Source organism: Scyliorhinus canicula, chromosome 14 (genome assembly GCF_902713615.1).
Source record: "Scyliorhinus canicula chromosome 14, sScyCan1.1, whole genome shotgun sequence".
In the NCBI taxonomy this organism is placed as follows: Eukaryota; Metazoa; Chordata; class Chondrichthyes; order Carcharhiniformes; family Scyliorhinidae; genus Scyliorhinus; species Scyliorhinus canicula.
In genome coordinates this window covers 156,981,332-157,002,801 of record NC_052159.1, presented here as the reverse complement: position 1 = coordinate 157,002,801, position 21,470 = coordinate 156,981,332, and the positions used below count along the sequence as shown (strand labels likewise).

The 21,470-nt window shown below is 46.7% G+C and overlaps 1 protein-coding gene across 3 annotated transcripts in view; it reads left to right on the top strand.

Moving 5' to 3' along the window:
* fgf14 (fibroblast growth factor 14) overlaps positions 1–21,470 on the top strand; it is a 584,869-nt gene that overhangs the window by 442,574 nt on the left and 120,825 nt on the right. For all 3 annotated transcript variants that reach the window (XM_038818137.1, XM_038818136.1, XM_038818138.1), the window contains exon 3: positions 10,493–10,596. In XM_038818137.1, the coding sequence (XP_038674065.1) occupies positions 10,493–10,596 (104 nt within the window). The remainder of the gene's footprint in view (positions 1–10,492; positions 10,597–21,470) is intronic.

Genomic DNA, 21,470 nt, shown 5'->3' with positions numbered 1-21,470 from the left:
CAATAATTATAATGGAATAGCAGCCAGCTGATCTACTACCCCCCCCCCCCCCCCCGCCCCCCCACCCCGGTTTACCATCCCACCCTCGACCCGAACACATACAATACAGACACACACAAAAAGAGAAAGGGAGGGGTAAAATTATAGAAATTCAAATATGAAGTGAAAGATGAGTGTCCTTGTTTCCAATGTCAAAGTTATTTTTGCCACAAGCTATCCTTCCAGGACACAGAGTGATTGAAACCACCAGTTGGATTGCTAATGAGGACCTTCTGGCAGGACCATTCAGTCAGAACCCCCAGCTGTAAGGCTCCCTCTCGGGAACAGCCTCAGGCCTGGGTAACTCTTATTTGTTTCCAACTCTACCAGAATGATCGACAGCCTTTCTGCGATTAAAACAGAGTTCCCCACACGGGATTTAAAAAAAGGTTTTTAAGCACAACTGACCTAGCCTTCGGCCTCTGCTGGACTGGATTTTCCTGCTGTTAAATCTGGCTGTGCAGAGAGAACGATCTCTATTTTGGATCTTTAGACGGAGTCCATCATTTGGGAGAGAAAAATCGGGGGGGGGGGGGATTCTCCGACCCCCCCCCGCCGGGTAGGAGAATCGCCGGGGGTCGGCGTGAATCCCACCCCCGCTGTCCTCCCACGGCCCGCCGTGAGTCGCACCGCCCGCCTTGGAGAATGGCGGGGTCCGGCGCAACTCAATGGGCGCTGGGGCCGCCCAAATTCTCCGGCCCGCGATGGGCCGAAGTCCCGCCCATTCTATACCGGTCCCGCCGGAGTAAATTGGAGTTGGTCCCTTACCGGCGGGACCTGGCGGCGCGGGCGGGCTCTGGAGTTCTTGGGGGGTCGCGGCGGGATCTGGCCCCGGTCAGGGCCCACTGTGGCCTGGCCCGCGGTCGGGGCCCACTGATCCGCGAGTGGGCCTGTGCCGTGGGGGCACTCCATTCCTTCCGCACCGGAGGCTGTGGGCCTCCGCCATTCCCGGTGCAGCGGTGAATCCCTGTGCGCATGGGCGGGGATGACGCCAGCACGCGCTGGCGCTCCCGCACATGTGCCGACTCGTGCCAGCTGGCGAAGGCCGTTTGGCACCGGTTGGCATGGCGCCAGGCCCCTATCCCGCCGGCCGGCGGGGCACCAACCACTCCGGTGCGGGCCTAGCCCCTGAAGGGGCGGAGGATTCCGCAGAGCTGTAACCCTCCAATTTCTGATCAAAACAAAACTGAAAACAAGATAAGGCCTCCTTGCCCTGCAGAACAATCAGCATTAAGTACCAACTCATTGGCAGCCAGCCACGTCCAGCAACAGGTGTCGTCACTGATGTCAGACCAAACAGCACATCTTGCTGGAGTTTCCTGTTTTAAAATTAAAGGCGCAGTTCATCTAAAAGGCATTAATTGTCCAGGTACAACAATTTAAATAGGAGAATAACAGAAATTAAAAGCAAGAAACAAGGGACAGGCAGGGATGAGGATCCTTCCATTTGTAAACAATGGCAAATGAGATATCAGCAAAATTTCATAAACAGAAGACAACGTAATGGAAGTGGAATGTGGTCAATTAATTAATTCTGGTACCTGTGGCAGCTTAACAAAGAAGAAAATTGAGTCAACAGCACCATCTTTGCCTGCACAATGGACAGAGGTCTGTGCCTCCCAATCCACGAAGACCAGGTTGGGCAGTGGTGGATTGGGGTGGTTGGGGGGTGGGGTGTTAAATTGCATGGTGTGGGGAAGCAGCTCGCTTCCTAGTTCCCCCACCCACACTTCCCATCCCTGATTAAATCAGGGGTGGCAAAAAACTTAGGTCATCTTGCCCACCACTAGGCCAATTGAGGGGCATCAGAGGGAACCTACAACTGGGAGTTCTGACTGAATGCTGCTGCCCGAAGGTCCTCATGAGCAACTAAACCAGAGGTTTCAATCACTCTGTGTCCTGCTTTCCTTGGACAGGGGAGTGGCGGGAAAACCACCTCATGGGGTGGCCGCCAGGGTAAGACCTGCCAGCGGGCTGGGGGCTGGAGCCTCCTTCTCCTTTTCAGAAAATGGACACCCTGACTCGGCGAAGATGGGGAGATGGTGGAGTAGCGGCAATGTCACTGGACTGGTTATCCAGAGCCCTATGGGGTGGGGGGGGGACACGGGTTAAAATCCCACCACAGCAGCTGGTGGAATTGAAATCCAATTAATAAAGTCTGGATTTGAAGGCTAGTCTCGGTAATGGTGACCAAAATTGATTATTATAGAAACCCATCTGGTTCACTAATGTCCTTTAGGGAAGGAAATCTGCTGTCCTTACCCGGTCTGGCCTACATGTGACCCCAGACCCACGGCAATGTGGTTGACTCTTAAATACCATCTGAAATGGACGAGCGAGATACTTAGTTCAAGGGCAATTAGGGACGGGCAACAGTTGCTGGCCTTGACAGTGACACACAGATTTAAAAATATAGACTAAATAAGTGTGAACTCGTAGAATCCCTACAGTGCAGAAGGAGGCCATTCAGCCCATTGAGTCTCTACCGGCCCTTGGAAAGAGCACTCTACTTAAGCCCACACCTCCACCTCCACCGTAACTCTGTACCCCCACCTAACCTTTTGGACACTAAGGGGCAATTTATCACGGCCAATCCACCTAACCTGCACATCTTTGGACTGTGGGAGGAAACCGGAGCACCCGGAGGAAACCCACGCAGACACGGGGAGAACGTGCAGACTCCACACAGTGACCCAAGCCGGGAATCATACCCAGGACCCTGCTGCAGTTTGACACAACCGGACCTCTTCAGAAAGTGCTTAACAATCAAAACATTGACTCAGAATGGGTGAGGATGGCAATTAATATTCCTTCCCCAAAGTACATCAGGGAACCAGCTGGATTAATACAAATGCAGCAGCTTCACAGTCACGTTTACAGGTAACTCTTACACATCTAAAAACTAAATTCAAATTCCCAAACTGTTTGTGAGATTTAGAATCATGTCCGTCAGCCTTCTGGAACGTTAGTCTGCAACATATAACCACTGCCAAAGTTGGAAAAATTGCACATCTTCCCAAAAAATTCTATCATGGTACAATTTTGAACAGAAAACAAAATAAATTCCGCACACAAATTTGCCCGAATGTTTTCCTGAGTTCAGTCTGACCCTGTGTGACCCCCAGTATGGAGCAGCTGTAACACAATTTCTGTACAATAATACCCTGGAATAGAGACTGAAATGAGTCGAACTGCATTCAATGTGGATGTTTATTCCTGTTGTTTGTAAGAAGCGTCTGATTGACAACTCAATGTGTTTTGCAGCATAACTTTGTGGGGTTTTATTTTAGCGCAAGGCAGACAGACCACAGAGAACAAAGAAACAGTGAGCTTTCTGTACAAACCCTGCCACATCCAGGGACAATCACCCACAAACACACATACTCTGATTCACATTTACACACACACACATACGTACACACTCACACAGTCACGCATGTATATTCACATGCATGTACACACACATGTACACAGTGCACACTCACAGACACACACACAAACACACTGGGCAGCACGGTGGCACAGCGGTTAGCACTGCTGCCTCACGGTGCCGAGGTCCCACGTTCGATCCTGGCTCTAGGTCACTGTCAGTGTGGAGTTTGCACATTCTCTCCGTATTCGCGTGGGTTTCACCCCCACAGCCCAAAGAAGTGCAGGGCAGGTGGATTGGCCACGCTAAATTGCCCCTTAATTGGAAAAAATGAATTGGGTACTCTGAATTTAAAAAAACACGCACACACACACACTACACGCACACACACTACACGCACACACACTCAACACACTACACGCACAAAAAACACTCAACACACACTACACGCACACACACTACACGCACACTCAACACACACTACACGCACACACACTACACGCACACTCAACACACACTACACACACACACACACACTCAACACACACTACACGCACACACACTACACGCACACTCAACACACACTACACACACACACACACACTCAACACACACTACACGCACACACACACTACACGCACACACACACACTACACGCACACACACACTACACACACTCAACACACTACACGCACAACAAACGCTCAACACACACTACACGCACACACACTACACGCACACTCAACACACACTACACGCACACACACACTACACACACACACTACACGTACATATACAAGAACGCACACACAACACGCACACACACGCACATACCTCAGGCAGTGCTTTCCAGATCATAACCACTCCTTCATACGTTGCCATTGCTTCTTTTGCCAATCACCTAAAATCAATGTCCTCTAGCTCTCGGCCTTTCCACCAATAGGAACAGTTCCTCTCCAACTAATCTGCTTAAACTCCTCATGATATTCAATACTTAAATCTCCACTCAACCTTCTCTTCTCTAAAGGGAGTTTAATAAGGACACGTGGTGTCCACACCAAATGAAATAAAGGAACAAAGCTTTATTTACAATACACAGGCCGGTGGATTCCTATTGGGTCCCTCTCTGGTTGGTGCCTTACTGGCTGACCTTTTATTTTTTTTTCAAATTTAGTGTACCCAATTTACTTTTTCCAATTAAGGGGCAATTTAGCGTGGCCAATCCACCTACCCTGCACATCTTTGGGGTGTGGGGGCGAAACCCACGCAGACACGGGGAGAATGTGCAAACTCCACACGGACAGTGACCCAGGGCCGGGATCGAACCCGGGGCCTGGGCGCTGTGAGGCAGCAGTGCTAACCACTGTGCCACCGTGCTGCCCTTGGCTGATCTTTTATATAGAGGTTAATAGAGATACCCCACCACTAGCGTGGGAGCTAATAGTCCACAAGGACCACAGACAAGATAATGATTCCCATCCCATAGGCCCCGTGCAGGCTATTTCAGAGACCACACCATTTATCCACATAATGTAGTCTCATATCCCTGGAATCATTCTCATAAATATTTTCTCCACCCTCTCTAAAGCCTTACAATTTCTCTGTAAGTGTTGTGTCCAGAATTGCAATGCCGTACTTCACTGAGGTCAGACCAGCGTTTCTATAAAGGTTCACCATAAATTCCTCGCCTTTGTTCTCAACGCCTCTATTTATAAATCACAGGATCGACATGCATTATAACCGTTCCTCAACCTGTCATGCCACTTTCAATGATGTGTGTACCGCATGTCCCCAGATCTTTCTACTCTGGCAATCAAACAAAATCAACATGCTGCCAGTGCTGGAAACCTAAAATAAAACAGAAAACACTCAGCAGGTCCGGCTGTATCCGTGGAAGGAGAAACAGTTTCAGGGTCGATGATGAGCATGGTAGCTCAGTGGTTAGCACTTCCACAGCACAGCGTTCCTGAGTTCGATTCCCGGCTTGGGTCGCTGTCTGTGCGGAGTCTGCACGTTCTCCCCGTGTCTGCGTGGGTTTCCTCCGGGTGCTCCGGTTTCCTCCCATAAGTCCCGAAAGACGTGCTTGTTAGGTGAATTGGTCATTCTGAATTCTCCCTCTGTGTACCTGAACAGGCGCCGGAATGTGGTGACTAGGGGCTTTTCACAATAACTTCATTGCAGTGTTAATGTAAGCCAACTTGTAACACAAATAAAGATTATTATTATTATTCATTTCCCCGCTTCTCATAGAATTTACAGTGCAGAAGGAGGCCATTCGGCCCATCAAGTCTGCACCGGCTCTTTGGAAAGAGCACCCTACCCAACCCCACACCTCCACCCTATCCCCATAACCCAGTAACTCCACACAACACTAAATGCAATTTTGGACACGAAGGGCAATTTAGCATGGCCAATCCACCTAACCTGCACATCTTTGGACTGTGGGAGGAAACCGGAGCACCCGGAGGAAACCCACGCACACACGGGGAGAACATGCGGACTCCGCACAGAAAGTGACCCAAGCCGGGAATCGAACCTGGGACCCTGGAACTGTGAAGCAATTATGCTAACCACTATGCTACCGTGCTGCCCCATTTACAATTCTGCATCCCCTTTACAATTTTACCCTTCAGATTATATTGCCTTTCTTTATTATCATTCCCAAAATTGATAACTTCACCCATCTCTGCATTAAACCTGCCGTGTACCCATTCCACCTGCGTCTGTCCTCTTGAAATCTACCAAAATTCACAATGCTTCCAAGTTTTGTATCAGTTGTAAATTTTTTAGCTGTGGTCTCTATATTCTAGTGTAGATCGTTACCATGTCAAGAAAACCAGTGGGTGAGATTTTCCGTGCAAATTGCAGTCTTCCTCGGTGACAGAGGTGGGCAACCATTGACCAGCTCTTGCCGTTGTCAACAGGGTTTCCTGTTGAATGCACCCCCCACCCTGCTCCACCGCTGGGTAACCAATGATGGGAGTGCGGCGTAGGTGGAGCAGGAAGATCCTGCTGCCGTGAATGGTCAGAACGTTCCAGCCAGTGTTTCTGATTCTGATCCCTGGAGAACCTCGCTGACAAGTGTTCGTCTCTGTTTCCTGTCACTCCCTTACCTTCCTCCAAACCGCTACTGCTCCTTTTCTTCCATGAATTAAACATTCTGAATTCAGCCTCTGTGTACCAGAACAGGCGTGTGCCTGAGTACCAGAGTGTGGCGATTAGGGGATTTTCACAGTAACATCATTGCAGTGTTAATGTAAGCGTAATTGTGACAATAAAGATTATTATTATTTTTGAATCTTATTCCAACTTCCTGGAACCTTGTTAACACCTCCACTAAGTTGGTTAGGTGTTCCTCTTCAGTGGCTTCTGTGATTAGCACATCATCCAAGTAATCAACATTTTTTTCATACAATGAAATATAGAATTCCTATAGTGCAGAAGGAGGCCATTCGACCCATCGTGACTGTACAAGCCCACTGAAAGAGCACCCTCCCTAGCCCCCCCCCCCCCCCCCCCCGGCCACCCTGTTTCCCATAATCCCACTTCAGCTAAGGGACACTAAGGAGCAATTTAGCATGGCCAATCTACCTAACCTGCACATCTGTGGACAACGGGAGGAAACCGGAGCACCCGGAGCAAAGCCACGCAGACACGGAGAGAAAGAGAAAATTCTGCATAGACTGTCATCCAAGGTCAGAATCGAACCCGGATCCTGGCGCTGTGAGTCATCTGTGCTAACCACTGTGCCACCTAATGACCTTGGGTAAATCTTGTAATCGGCTCTCCATTGCGCATTAAAAGATTACACAAGCTGATGATACTCCAAATGGCAGTCTGGTTCACTGATACAGGCCCTTATGTGTGTTGATAGAAGGGCAGCTTGGTAGTGCAGTGGTTAGCACTGCTGCCTCACAGCGCCGAGGTCCCAGGTTCAAACCCGGCCCTTCTCCCCGTGTTTGCGTGGGTTTTGCCCCCACAACCCAAAGATGTGCAGGCTAGGTGGATTGGCCACGCTAAATTGCCCCTTAATTGAGAAAAAATGAATTAGGTACTCTAAATTTAAAAGAAAATTGATAGTTTTGATAGTGACAAACTCTGGCTGCCTCATCCAGCTCCAGCTGCTGGGACGTATGACTCATGTTGAACTTGGAGTAAGTTAGGCCTCCAGCCAGCTTAACGCACAGCTCCTCTATGTTAGATATAGGATACCTGTCCAATTTTGCCACTTGATTGACCGTTAATTTACGGTTGCTACATATCCGTATAGTCTTCCCTGGCTTAAGTATGGGCTCAAAGAATAACAAAGAACAAAGAAAAGTACAACACAGGAACAGGCCCTTCAGCCTTCCAGGCTGGGTCACTGTCTGTGTGGAGTCTGCACGTCCTCCCCGTGTGTGCGTGGGTTTCCTCTGGGTGCTCCGGTTTCCTCCCACAGTCCAAAGATGTGCGGGTTAAGTGGATTGGCCATGCTAAATTGCCCGTAGTGTCCTAAAAAAGTAAGGTTAAGGGGGGGTTGTTGGGTTAGGGGTATAGGGTGGATACGTGGGTTTGAGTAGGGTGATCGTTGCTCGGCACAACATCGAGGGCCGAAGGGCCTGTTCTGTGCTGTACTGTTCTATTGTATAGGCCTGCGCCGACCATGCTGCCCGTCTAAACTAAAATCTTCTACACTTCTGGGGTCCGTATCCCTCTATTCCCATCCTATTCATGTATTTGTCAAGATGCCCCTTAAACATCACTGTCGTCCCTGCTTCCACCACCTCCTCCGGCAGCGAGTTCCAGGCACCCACTACCCTCTGTGTAAAAAGACTTGCCTCGTACATCTCCTCTAAACCTTGCCCCTCGCACCTTAAACCTATGCCCCTAGTAATTGACCCCTCTACCCTGGGAAAAAGTCTCTGACTATCCACCCTGTCTATGCCCCTCATAATTTTGTAGACCTCTATCAAGTCGCCCCTCAACCTCCGTCGTTCCAGTGAGAACAAACCGAGTTTATTCAACCGCTCCTCATAGCTAATGCCCTCCATACCAGGCAACATCCTGGTAAATCTCTTCTGCAACCTCTCTAAAGCCTCCACATCCTTCTGGTAGCGTGGCGACCAGAATTCAGATGCCCACTCCACAAACTGCACGAGCTTGATAATTCCCAAACGTTCTAATCTTCTGGTTCAGTTTCCACCTCCCCATGCAGGGAATAGGGCTGTGGATTCTTGCTCTGTAATTTTGGCGTAGCCTCTGGATGTATGTAAATTTTGGATTCAAGCCTCATATTTTGCCTAGCTCTTCTTGAAATACCTCCTGATATCCCCGGAGGGCGTCATGTAGATCCCTTTCATTAATTTAGAAAATTTCTAGCTGATTCAATTTTATTTCCTAAAACCAATCTCGTCCCATCACGTTTGGTCCTTGACCCTCAACTACAGTTAAGGCCAGTTGGGTACTTTTGCTTCTTATGTGCCCCTTCTTGCCTCAGGCGGAACACACAGCTCCCCTAAACTGACACTTCTCTTGGGGGTGGGCTTTCCGACACCAATAGCATTCTTCACCATTCTTGGTTTGTAGACTGAATCTCCTATACCTCTGTCCTCTCTCTGGTTCTGTAATTCTTTGTTGTTCAACTCTGTGATGAAATCCCTGGCACTACAGCTGTTAACAGTTTTACCTCCAAACCTGGTGGCCCTCGCCAACTTGCACACATTGAAGTTCCTTCACCTCTCTTTCTGCACTTCCCGCAGCAAGGGCAATTTCTAACGCCAACCTTCAGTGTCATTTCTGTTTCTGCCAACAGTTTCTTCTGTACGCCAGTATAATTCACCCACACACTAATCGGTCTCTCAACATCCCATTAAGGACAGACCCAAATTCACAATGTTCAGCCGTTTGCCTCAACGTGGCCATGGAAGCTGCCATCGCCTCCCTGGGGGCTCTTGCCGTTGAATTAAATTTCACTCTCTGCATAGTCACTGAGGGCTTCAGGTGAGAATGCCCTTTCACTATTTCTACGAGTTCTTCAAAGGTTTTATCATAGAATTTACAGTGCAGAAGGAGGCCATTCGGCCCATCGAGTCCGCACCGGCTCTTGGAAAGAGCACCCTACCCAAGGTCAACACCTCCACCCCATCCCCATCACCCAGTAAACCCACCCAAAACTAAGAACAATTTTGGACACTAAGGGCAATTTAGCATGGCCAATCCACCTAACCTGCACATCTTTGAACTGTGGGAGGAAACCAGAGCACCCGGAGGAAACCCACGCACACACGGGGAGGACGTGCAGACTCCGCACAGACAGTGACCCAAGCCAGAATCAAACCTGGGACCCTGGAGCTGTGAAGCAATTGTGCTATCCACAATGCTACCGTGCCGTTTTAGTGTCGGGATGTCCGGAGAAGTCAAGCTCACTATCAACTTGTATGTTTGGGCACCACAGTCTGTGAACAGGATTACCTTCTGCTTACCCTCCCCTTCCCTTCGCTTTGAAGAAATATCGCAGGCGTTCAACGTATTGAACCCAATCCTCCGAATTAGGGTCAAATGGCTCATGTTTTCTGAATAACGGCATTGTGACAACTCGCTGACCATTGAATAGATGTGCTCCCGACAACTTGTGCCAAAGGCCTGCTTTGCTGATCTCCGTGGCTCATGTAAAACACTCTGTTGATCCTCGTCGCCAAATGCAGTACCTGGGGCGGGGCAGTGAGCACCAAGCAGAATAACCACAGAACTAGTTATTAACTGAATAACCAGGTGCAGAGAATTATAGTGTTGCGACTGATGACTTTGACTCCAGTTCCTGGGCTCAGCCCCAGGATTCGCACCCTTCGGTCGATTAGCCGAATGCTAATTGCTAAATCCAAAAGCCCGCCCCTTAAAGGGACCCACTTTTACAAAACCCCTTCATCATTTTAAAGGCGCCTCTTAGGTCACCCCTCAGCCTGTTCATGCTTTCCTGATTGTTAAAACCTCTCCATTCTGGTGGTTTCTTGTTCTACGTGCATGGATCTTTCTCTGTTTTTTAAAAAAGTATTTGCAGTCAGAATGACTTGGCATCCTGTTAACGTGCTTTATTTGTAATTCCAGCATTGTTCAACCTTGTGCCAGTGGGACTCCGTGTTGTTGCTATCCAGGGTGTGAAGTCAAGGCTGTACGTGGCCATGAATGGTGAAGGATACCTTTACACATCGGTGAGTAACTCCCAAGTACTGCAGCTAAAGCCACCACTTCTAAAGTGTGAAATGACAGTGCCTGTCATTCGCCAACTATCAGAGTATATATTTACAATTACATCCTCAGCGCCCTTTCTGTGACTGACCATTGTTCAAAAGGGGCCAACCCCCCCCAGAAACCGAGATTAAAATCGGAGAGTTTTGAGCGAAGGTCTCTGACCCGCTTGCAATCTCAGGAGGATAATTACACCGTGCGCGTCGAGGGGACCTCCTGATTTCCTTCCATCATTGGCGCGGTGTCAAATTTAGAATGGAAAACATCAGCTCCATCTGAACTGCCTTTGCTGTGTGTGTGTGTGTGTGTGTGCGCGCAGCGCTGAGGTGGGAGAGTTGAACTTCATTATGACTACAGTTATCGCTCCTGATTAAAGGAAAGAACAAACAAGGATTAGTTAATGATGACTCACCGAGAGTCAGACTGAAGCACGCTCTCTCCGCGTACTGTCAGCAGCTGTCTAGCATTGATTGTCCAGTGTGGAATAAGTCCGAAGCTCTGTGATTCCCTGGCAATGTTGGCTCTCGATTTTCATCACAGATTACTGGCCGACAGGCATTGCTTTTCACTTCTGATTTGTCGGAAAAGCAGCGAGTGGAATTATCGTCAGGATTTTTGGAACATTCACATAAAGGCTATTATTGAGTGGAAACCATTACATCTTCTGGCTGTTTGTCAAGCTTCAACGGCCATTTCAATTGTGATTTAATGAGTAGACAAGGGGCTTGAATTGTGTTTATTATTTTATTTTGTTTCGCCTTTCTCCATCAGTGTGTCTGCACCACTGAATGGCGATGAGCATCGCTACAGCGAATTGATTCTTTCAGCTGCGTCAGTTGAGGAGACTGACTAAGCAGAGACCAGGGGCTGAGAGGAAGGTTTGGCCAGGCGGGGGTTAGCTGCTGTTATCTCCTTGTGGTCAGATACAGAGTAGCATTGCCAGAAACCTAGAAGCTCATTGCGAGCTTGGCCTATCAGCAAGGAATTGTTATTAACAAGGGTGGGGAGGTAGTGAGAGTCCTCGGGCACAAAGTGGCAATGGAGGGCGATGTTACTACTTTTCACAAATGAAAAATGTTGATGTTTTAAGAACATAAGAACTAGGAGCAGGAGTAGGCCATCTGGCCCCTCGAGCCTGCTCCGCCATTCAATGAGATCATGGCTGATCTTTTGTGGACTCAGCTCCACTTTCCGGACGAACACCATAACCATTAATCCCTTTATTCTTCAAAAAACTATCTATCTTTATCTTAAAAACATTTAATGAAGGAGCCTCTACTGCTTCACTGGGCAAGGAATTCCATAGATTCACAACCCTTTGGGTGAAGAAGTTCCTCCTAAACTCAGTCCTAAATCTACTTCCCCTTATTTTGAGGCTATGCCCCCTAGTTCTGCTTTCAGCCACCAGTGGAAACAACCTGCCCGCATCTATCCTATCTATTCCCTTCATAATTTTATATGTTTCTATAAGATCCCCCCTCATCCTTCTAAATTCCAACGAGTACAGTCCCAGTCTATTCAACCTCTCCTCATAATCCAACCCCTTCAGCTCTGGGATTAACCTAGTGAATCTCCTCTGCACACCCTCCAGCACCTGTACGTCCTTTCTCAGGTAAGGAGACCAAAGCTGAACACAATACTCCAGGTGTGGCCTCACTAATACTTTATACAATTGCAGCATAACCTCCCTAGTCTTAAACTCCATCCCTCTAGCAATGAAGGACAAAACTCCATTTGCCGCCTTAATCGCCTGTTGCACCCGTAAACCAACTTTCTGTGACTCATGCACTAGCACACCCAAGTCTCTCTGCACAGCAGCATGTTTTAATATTTTATCATTTAAATAATATTCCCGTTTGCTGTTATTCCTACCAAAATGGATAACCTCACATTTGTCACCATTGTATTCCATCTGCCAGACCCTAGCCCATTCACTTAACCTATCCAAATCCCTCTGCAGACTTCCAGTATCCTCTGCACTTTTCACTTTACCATTCATCTTAGTGTCACCTGCAAACTTGGACACATTGCACTTGCTCACCAACTCCAAATCATCTATGTAAATTGTGAACAATTGTGGGCCCAACACGGATTCCTGAGGGACACCACTAACTACTGATTGCCAACCAGAGAATCACCCATTAATCCCCACTCTTTGCTTTCTATTAAATAACCAATCCTCTATCCATGCTACTACTTTACCCTTAATGCCATGCATCTTTATCTTATGCAGCAACCTTTTGTGTGGCACCTTGTCAAAGGCTTTCTGGAAATCCAGATATACCACATCCATTGGCTCCCCGTTATCTACTGCACTGGTAATGTCCTCAAAACAATCCACTAAATTAGTTAGGCACGACCTGCCCTTTATGAACCCATGCTGCGTCTGCCCAATAGGACAATTTCTATCCAGATGCCTCGCTATTTCTTCCTTGATGATAGATTCCAGCATCTTCCCTACTATCGAAGTTAAGCTCACTGGCCTATAATTACCCGCTCTCTGCCTACCTCCTTTTTTAAACAGTGGCGTCACGTTTGCTAATTTCCAATCCACCGGGACCACCCCAGAGTCTAGTGAATTTTGGTAAATTATTGCTAGTGCATTTTCAATTTCCCTAGCCATCTCTTTTAGCATTCTGGGATGCATTCCATCAGGGCCAGGAGACTTGTCTACCTTTAGCCCCATTAGCTTGCCCATCAATCCCTCCTTAGTGATAACAATCCTCTCAAGGTCCTCACCTGTCATAGCCTCATTTCTATCAGTCGCTGGCATGTTATTTGTGTCTTCCACTGTGAAGACCGACCCAAAAAACCTGTTCAGTTCCTCAGCCATTTCCTCATTTCCCATTATTAAAACTCCCTTCTCATCCTCTAAAGGACCAATATTTACCTTACCCACTCTTTTTTGTTTTATATAGTTGTAGAAACTTTTACTATCTGTTTTTATATTCTGAGCAAGTTTACTCTCATAATCTATTTTACTCTTCATTATAGCTTTTTTAGTAGCTTTCTGTTGCCCCCTAAAGATTTCCCAGTCCTCTAGTCTCCCACTAATCTTTGCCACTTTGCCACTTTGTATGCTTTTTCCTTCAATTTGATACGCTCCCTTATTTCCTTCGATATCCACGGTCGATTTTCCCTCTTTCTACCGTCCTTCCTTTTTGTTGGTACAAACCTTTGCTGAGCACTGTGAAAAATCGCTTTGAAGGTTCTCCACTGTTCCTCAACTGTTCCACCTTAAAGTCTTTGCTCCCAGTCTACCTTAGCTAGTTCTTCTCTCATCCCATTGTAATCTCCTTTGTTTAAGCACAAGACACTAGTGTTTGATTTTACCTTCTCACTCTCCATCTGTATTTTAAATTCCACCATATTGTGATCGCTCCTTCCGAGAGGATCCCTAACTATGAGATCATGAATCAGTCCTGTCCATTACACAGGACAAGATCTAGGACCACTGTTCCCTCGTAGGTTCCATTGCATACTGTTCTAGGAAACTATCGCGGATACATTCTATAAACTCCTCCTCAAGGCTGCCTTGACCGACCTGGTTAAACCAGTCGACATGTAGATTAAAATCCCCCATGATAACTGCTGTACCATTTCTACATGCATCCGTTATTTCTTTGTTTATTGCCTGCCCCACCATAATGTTACTATTTGGTGGCCTGCAGACTACTCCTATCAGTGACTTTTTTCGCCTTACTATTCCTGATTTCCACCCAAATGGATTCAACCTTATCCTCCATAGCATCGATGTCATCCCTTACTATTGCCCGGATGTCATCCTTAAATAACAGAGCTACACCACCTCCCTTACCATCCACTCTGTCCTTCCGAATAGCTTGATACCCTCGGATATTTAACTCCCAGTCGTGACCATCCTTTAACATGTTCAGTAATGGCCACTCTAAATCATAGTCATTCACGATGATTTGCGCCATCAACTCATTTACCTTATCCGAATACTACAAGCATTCTGGTAAAGTACACTTATGTTGGCTTTTATACCCCTGTTTTGAATCTAAACACCTCAATCAGTAACCTCTCCTAAGTTATATTTCCTCTTAACGTTTCTCCTAATTTTCCTTGTTGTTGAACCCATATCTTCATGTAACAACCTGCCGCGTCGCTTACCATTCATGTTTTTACTTCCGGTTTTCTTCCTTTTACTATTACTGGGCCTATTCACTGAGCTCCCTCAGTCACTGTGCCTTGTACTGTCGCCCTTTTTGATTTTTGACTATGGCGTATCTGCCTTACACTTTCCCCCTTACTGCCTTTTGCTTCTATCCCTGTTTTACTACCTTCCAACTTCCTGCATCGGTTTCCCATCCCCCTGCCACATTAGTTTAAACCCTCCCCAACAGCTCTAGCAAACACCCCTCCCAAGACATCGATTCCAGTCCTGCCCAGGTGCAGACCGTACGGTTTGTACTGGTTCCCACCTCCCCCAGAACCAGTTCCTGTGCCCCAGGAATTTGAATCCCTCCCTCTTGCACCATCTCTCAAGCCACGCATTCATCCTATCTATCCTGACATTCCTACTCTGACTAGCTTGAGGCACTGGTAGCAATCCTGAGATTACTACCTTGAGGTCCTACTTTTTAGTTTAACTCCTAACTCCAGGGCTGGTTTAACTCACTGTGCTAAATCGCAGGCTTTTAAAGCAGACCAAGCAGGCCAGCAGCACGGTTCGATTCCCGTACCAGCCTCCCGTGACAGGCGCCAGAATGTGGCGACTAGGGGCTTTTCACAGTAACTTCATTGACGCCTACTCGTGACAATAAGCAATTTCTTTCTTTCTTTTCTTTTCTTTTTAACTTTTTAAGATCGAGTCCCCTATCACTATAGCCCTGCTATTTTTCTTCCTGCCCTGCTGTGCAGCAGAGCCAGCCACGGTGCCATGAACCTTGCTGTTGCTGTCTTCCCCTGGTGAGCCATCTCCCTCAACAGTATCCAAAGCGGTATATCTGTTTTGCAGGGAGATGACCGCAGGGGACACCTGCACTGCTTTCCTACTCTTGCTCGGTCTTTTGGTCATCCGTTTTCTATCTCCCTCAGTAACTTTCTCCTGCGGTATAACCAACTCGCTAACGTGCTATCCACGACGTCCTCAGCATCGCAGATGCTCCAAAGTGAGTCCATTCCGCAGCTCCAGAGCCGTCAAGCGGTCTAACAGGAGCTGCAAACTGGACACACGTCTTGTACTTGAAGGAGCCAAGGACAGTGGACGTGTCCCTGAGTTCCCACATCGCACACGAGGAGCATGACACGGGTCTGAGATCTCCTGCCATGTCTTAAACCTTAGGTAAACCTATACAACTACAATTACAAAAAACGAAAAAGAAAAAATAAATAAATAAAATTAGACAATGAAAAGAAAAACTACTTACCAGTCAATTACCAGGGTTAAAAAGCACCTCCTCCCCACTCAGCTTCGAATTCCCACCTAGCTTCAAATTCCCAAACTCACTCTTGGCTGTGTCTCACCTCTGGCTGTGTCTCACTCTGGCTGTGTCTCACTCTGGCTGTGTCTCACTCTGGCTGTGTCTCACTCTGCTGTGTCTTCTCTGGCTCACTGGGAGTCTTAATGAGGACCTTCAGGATTCTCCGCTCGAACCAGATCGATTTATCTTGACACAAACAAGGTTTTGTCTGAAACAAATAGTTGGAATGGTAACTCAGGAATTGAGTGAAGAACTACACAACAAAGCATCCATTGGGTAGGTTTTCATCTCAAGGTCCTGGTGGAACAGATTCCCCGGACCTGATAGAACTCACCTGTTCTCCATTCCCTCGATTACAATGGCGTAAATACTGGGTGGATCCTGTAATGGGCAGGCTAATTATTCTGCTAAACTGTCACCCATCTGGTGGAGGGTAAGATCCAATGCCAAACTATCATTAGCAAGAGGTACTTATCATTTGAAAAGCTTAAGTGCATCAGAAAATAATCTGAAATAAAGTGTGTGAATGCAAATTGGACTTCTTTTCGCCCATTAGTTTAATTGGAGCGTTAGTCCTTTTTTCAGCTGGGCTTTGTGCTTGAGTTAAAATAATGGGTGTGGTGATATGCATCACTGTAAATACACAAGGGGTTAATGTAATACATGTAGGACTAGCTAGGCAATACAGGGAGCACCTGAGACATGACACATAGACAACTCAACCAATAGGTCAGTTAGATAGGACACACTAATGGGCATTCACGATACACACAGAGGTGACACTACCACAGGGAGGCTATAACACCGAGCCATATATAAAGAACACAACACACATGATCATCCTCTTTCCAGTGGAGACACTCAGTGAGTACAGACACAGGGTTGATACAACATCACACCCACCACGTGGATTGTAGCAGACTGGTTCATCAGTCTGAGTAGCTATAGCAGGATTAACAGTAGTGGCGAACCCGAGTAGGAGAATTGTAAATAGTTCAATAAACATGTTGAAGTTATCTCCACGTCTGAACCTTCCTGTCAGAGTGAACATCAAGGAAGCCGCTCATGCTAAGTCAAGAGCATAACAAGAATGGGTTAAGTATTACACATTTGAACACTAATATTCTCTATTTATTTTAGACGATTGAGAACTTGTTATATAAAGGCATCTTACATTTTTACAGCACCCAACAACCCAAGGTACTGATCGAACTGTTATTAGACAAAATGCAACACCAAGCCACAAAGTAGAATTGCAATAATGTGCAAACAATAGAAAACGTGTAGTAAGGGGCAGGGGGTTTGTAGAAACATTCCAAAAAGCGATGTTTTTTGAGTTTTGCAGATGAGAAGTTGGCTCCCATACACAATAGTTTTACAATTGGCTGTCCAGATGCCACATTGCCAAATCAAGTATCTACTGGAGAGGATTCCCGTCATCAATGCTAAGGCTGGAATTAGCTATTTCAGACCCATTTCAAGCAAACTCCCTGGGGGAGCTGGAAAGCCAGCCATGATCACCTGAACGGTCTAAGGTTCTAGTTTTATCCTTCCTCATGGATTCGAGGACAAAATCCTGGCCAGGACTCAGTAGGTGAGTAGCAATCATACGCTGGCTCCACACACAACCAAAGATCGAGCCCAACTCACACAAGGCTATCTTGAACGGTAAGACAGGACATTACTTCTCCACTTTGAATTGACGTTGAATTTTGATGGTTTCAAAAATATATTGGTTAAAACAATCTGCCATTACTAGGATTCTGGATTGATTGAAAGATCCTATAGGTGTATATCAATTCTGAAATTTCCAATTTAAACTTTAATGCATTTGTATAAATACTTTGCTGTTTAACCTTTACTCAGATTATTTGTCATAAAGCCAATAGGAAATGCAGGTGAAATGTCTTTATAGAGAGTGTTGAGAGTGTGGAACTCACTCTACTGGAGTGGTGAGGAGAATGACATTGATACATTAACGGGGAAGGTAGATGAGCATAAATGGAAGGAAGGAAGAGAAGAATATGTTTACAGTGTGAGATGAGGTAGGGTGGATGTGAAGAATAAATGACAGTACAGAGCAGTTGGGGCCTTCTGTACTGTAAAGTCTATGTAATTGTAAACATCTTATATAATGGATGTTATTTGGGTAGCTTTTCTATTCATTGATGATCAATCAGATGGTTAAAATATTATTTCATAAAATACATTATTTTGAGAGGTTCATTTAGAGAATATCAGGAACACAGCAAAACTCTTATAATGTCACAAATAAACTGTCCATTCGAAATGTTACTCAAATGCACCTCAAGAGTGCTTCCACATGCATTAATAAAGATAAATGCCCCATGGCCATATCGGAGGGAAAGAAATACTGTGAGGGCTAGAAATCTGAAATAAAATGCTGGGAGGATTCAGCAGGTCAGGTAGCATCTGTGGACATCGGCAAACTCATTCACCAACTCTGTGTCTCCCTCCACTGCCACACCCCTCTTACTGAGTATATCTAAGATTCCATTTCTATTTAATCATTCCAGAACATAGCTGATACCTGCTGAATCTTAATAACTAATTCAGCATCATTTCCCCTATTACCTGAATGTCAAGGCTTGTAATTAAGGAGTCATGTACAGCTCACAATGTAATTGTTTGTATTTTTATAGATACATTGGTTTTTACTGTGATCAGTTAAGTGTGTCATGCATCTGGTTTTGTCAAAATAACTCTTGCATGTTTATTCTGTTAAGTACCTTTAATCTTCTATTTCCACATATTTTACATCTGGGAAAATGCTTTCTGTTTTTCGGAGAACACATACATTTCAAGTATGTCAGGCTTAGGCTTAGATATTTTTCAAAAGATCACGCACAGGAAATGCAGGTTAGTTGGAGCTTGAATCACTTCATTGACGTGCAGTCTATTCAAAAAGCATATTTGAACACAAAGATCTTTCACTAGATCCTCTCCAGCATGGAGCTTTGGCATTTCACGCCCCACTGGTGTCATATAGCGGTTTCCAATTCCATTCCTCGGCAGGTGCCAGAAGTTTTATCTCCTTCCCACATTTCTGTGCAGCTCCGTTTCATGTCCTGTTACTATAATTTTCAGGAATTTTGCAGGGGAGTAGATCCTGCGCAAGTGTGATAGGCATCTTCAGAAGGCAGTGTGAAACAAAAACTGTATCACAGCGAATGCTAGAAATCTGCAATTAAAGCAGATGTAAAAGATGTTCAATAGACCGGCAGCTGATAAAATCGCAAGCCATTTTAACAAAATCAAACGCACGCTGCATATATTGCGTGCAGAATAAATATGTACTTAAAAATACAATTGAAATGAAAATCGCTTATTGTCACGAGTAGGCTTCAATTAAGTTACTGTGAAAAGCCCCTAGTCGCCACATTCCGGCACCTGTCCGGGGAGGCTGGTACGGGAATCGAACCGTGCTGCTGGCCTGCTTGGTCTGCTTTAAAAGCCAGCGATTTAGCCGAGTGAGCTAAACCAGCCCCTAATTACATTCCGAGCAGCGCGCTTCTCTTTAATTACAAGTCGAGACATATTCGATCGATATGGGAAAAAAGGTTGAGCTCATTATTAAAACATTCAGCTGCTGCCAATGATTAAAATTAAAAAAACAGAGGATGAGATCTTCCGGATGTTTATCCCGGCGAGATTTTCCGCACACCCGAGCCACGAGTTCCCTGGTGACATGAGGTGGATTCACTGGGAAATCCATTGACAGCGCCCCCCCCCCCCCCCCCCCCCCCCCCCGCCCCCTCCCCCCGGCCGCCTCCCACTGCCGAGAAACATGTTGTGGCGTGGCCAGAGAATCTTGCCCAGTAAATAGAGGAAATACTCAGCAGGGACGGCAGCGTCTGCAGAGGGAGAAACGGAGTTAACGTTCCAGCTCCTTGATGTTTTCTCAGGCTGAACTACAGAAGCACAGATATTTTTGGCACAGAAGGAGGCCATTCAACCCATCATTTCTGTACCTGAGATTGATTTTGGAAAAGATTGAATAATTCATCAGACTTTTTAAAAGCCAGAATTAGACATGTCATTAATCTTATCCTGTTGTCAATGCAGGGGAAGACGATACTGTCAAGAAGTCCTTGCCTCCTAACAGCTCATGTTTGTCTTCATTTATTCTGTCTTTTGTCCTTAAGTGAGGGAGTGAGTGCCATCTCAATTCTAATAAATGGCCCAGACTACCTGCTCAATTTTCTCTTTCTTCCTTCCTCTTTTTCACTCACTCACTCTCTCATAAAACAACAGATTGGTTCCCCTGCCCAAACTCATTCCCATTATCCTCCCATCTCCCTCAACCCCCAACTTCACTCATCCCCCTCCTCCCTCCTCATCATCAACACCCCACTGCCTCATCTCTATAGAATCCCTACAGTGCAGAAGGAGGCCATTTGGCCTATCGAGTCTGCACCGATCCTCTGAAAGAACACTTCACCCAAGCTCACTCCCCTGCCCTATCCCGTTAACCTCTTAATCTAACCCTACACAACATTCTGGACACTGAGGGGCAATTGGTCATGGCCAATCCACCTAACCTGCACATCTTTGGACTGTGGGAGGAAACCGGAGCACCCGGAGGAAACCCACGCAGACTCGGGGAGAAAGTGCAAACTCCCCACAGTCACCCGAGGCTGGAATCGAGCCCGGGTCTCTGGCGCTGTGAGGCAGCAGTGCTAACCACTGTGCCGCCCTACCATGATCTGCTCTTTAGCATAGCACCCTCACCTCCTGAAGTCAAAAGTGGTGGATTCAAGGCCCACTCCAGGGACTGGAGCTCAAAATCCAGACATCCAGTGTCATCCTGGTCTGTCAGCTGAGACAGTAGTAACTACAGCGAGGTTTCCCAGGGCTGCCCATCACAGGAATCATTGTGGGGGGGGGGGGGGGGGACAGAAATTCCGATTATCTGGCAAAAGCTCCGTTGGCTTTGGGTGGGTCCGCAGGGGGCTGGCCCAGAAATTCCTGACCTGTATTTCAAAAGCACAGCATTGGCTGTGATTCCCGCTTGAGACATCATGAGGTGCTGCTAGGCGCTAGAGAAATGTAGGTTCTTTGTAGCCATACACCCAGAATTGATTTGCTGCAATGTTTTCCGTGTCGGCCGTGGCACCCCTCTCACCACCATAAGTCTCGAGGTCCTGGTTCAAGTCCCACTCCAGGGCTTGAGCACCAACAACATAGTCGACATTCCCAGTGCCGCACTGCGGGAGTGCTGCGCTGCCAGAGGTGCCACGTTTTGGATGCGGCGTTAATCCGAGGCCTCATCTGTCTGCTCGGCTTGACCTAAAAGATATTACGCCATTGTTCTGAAGAACAGAGGAATTCTCTCCAAGGGCTTGGCCAGTATTTATCTCAGAATAAAT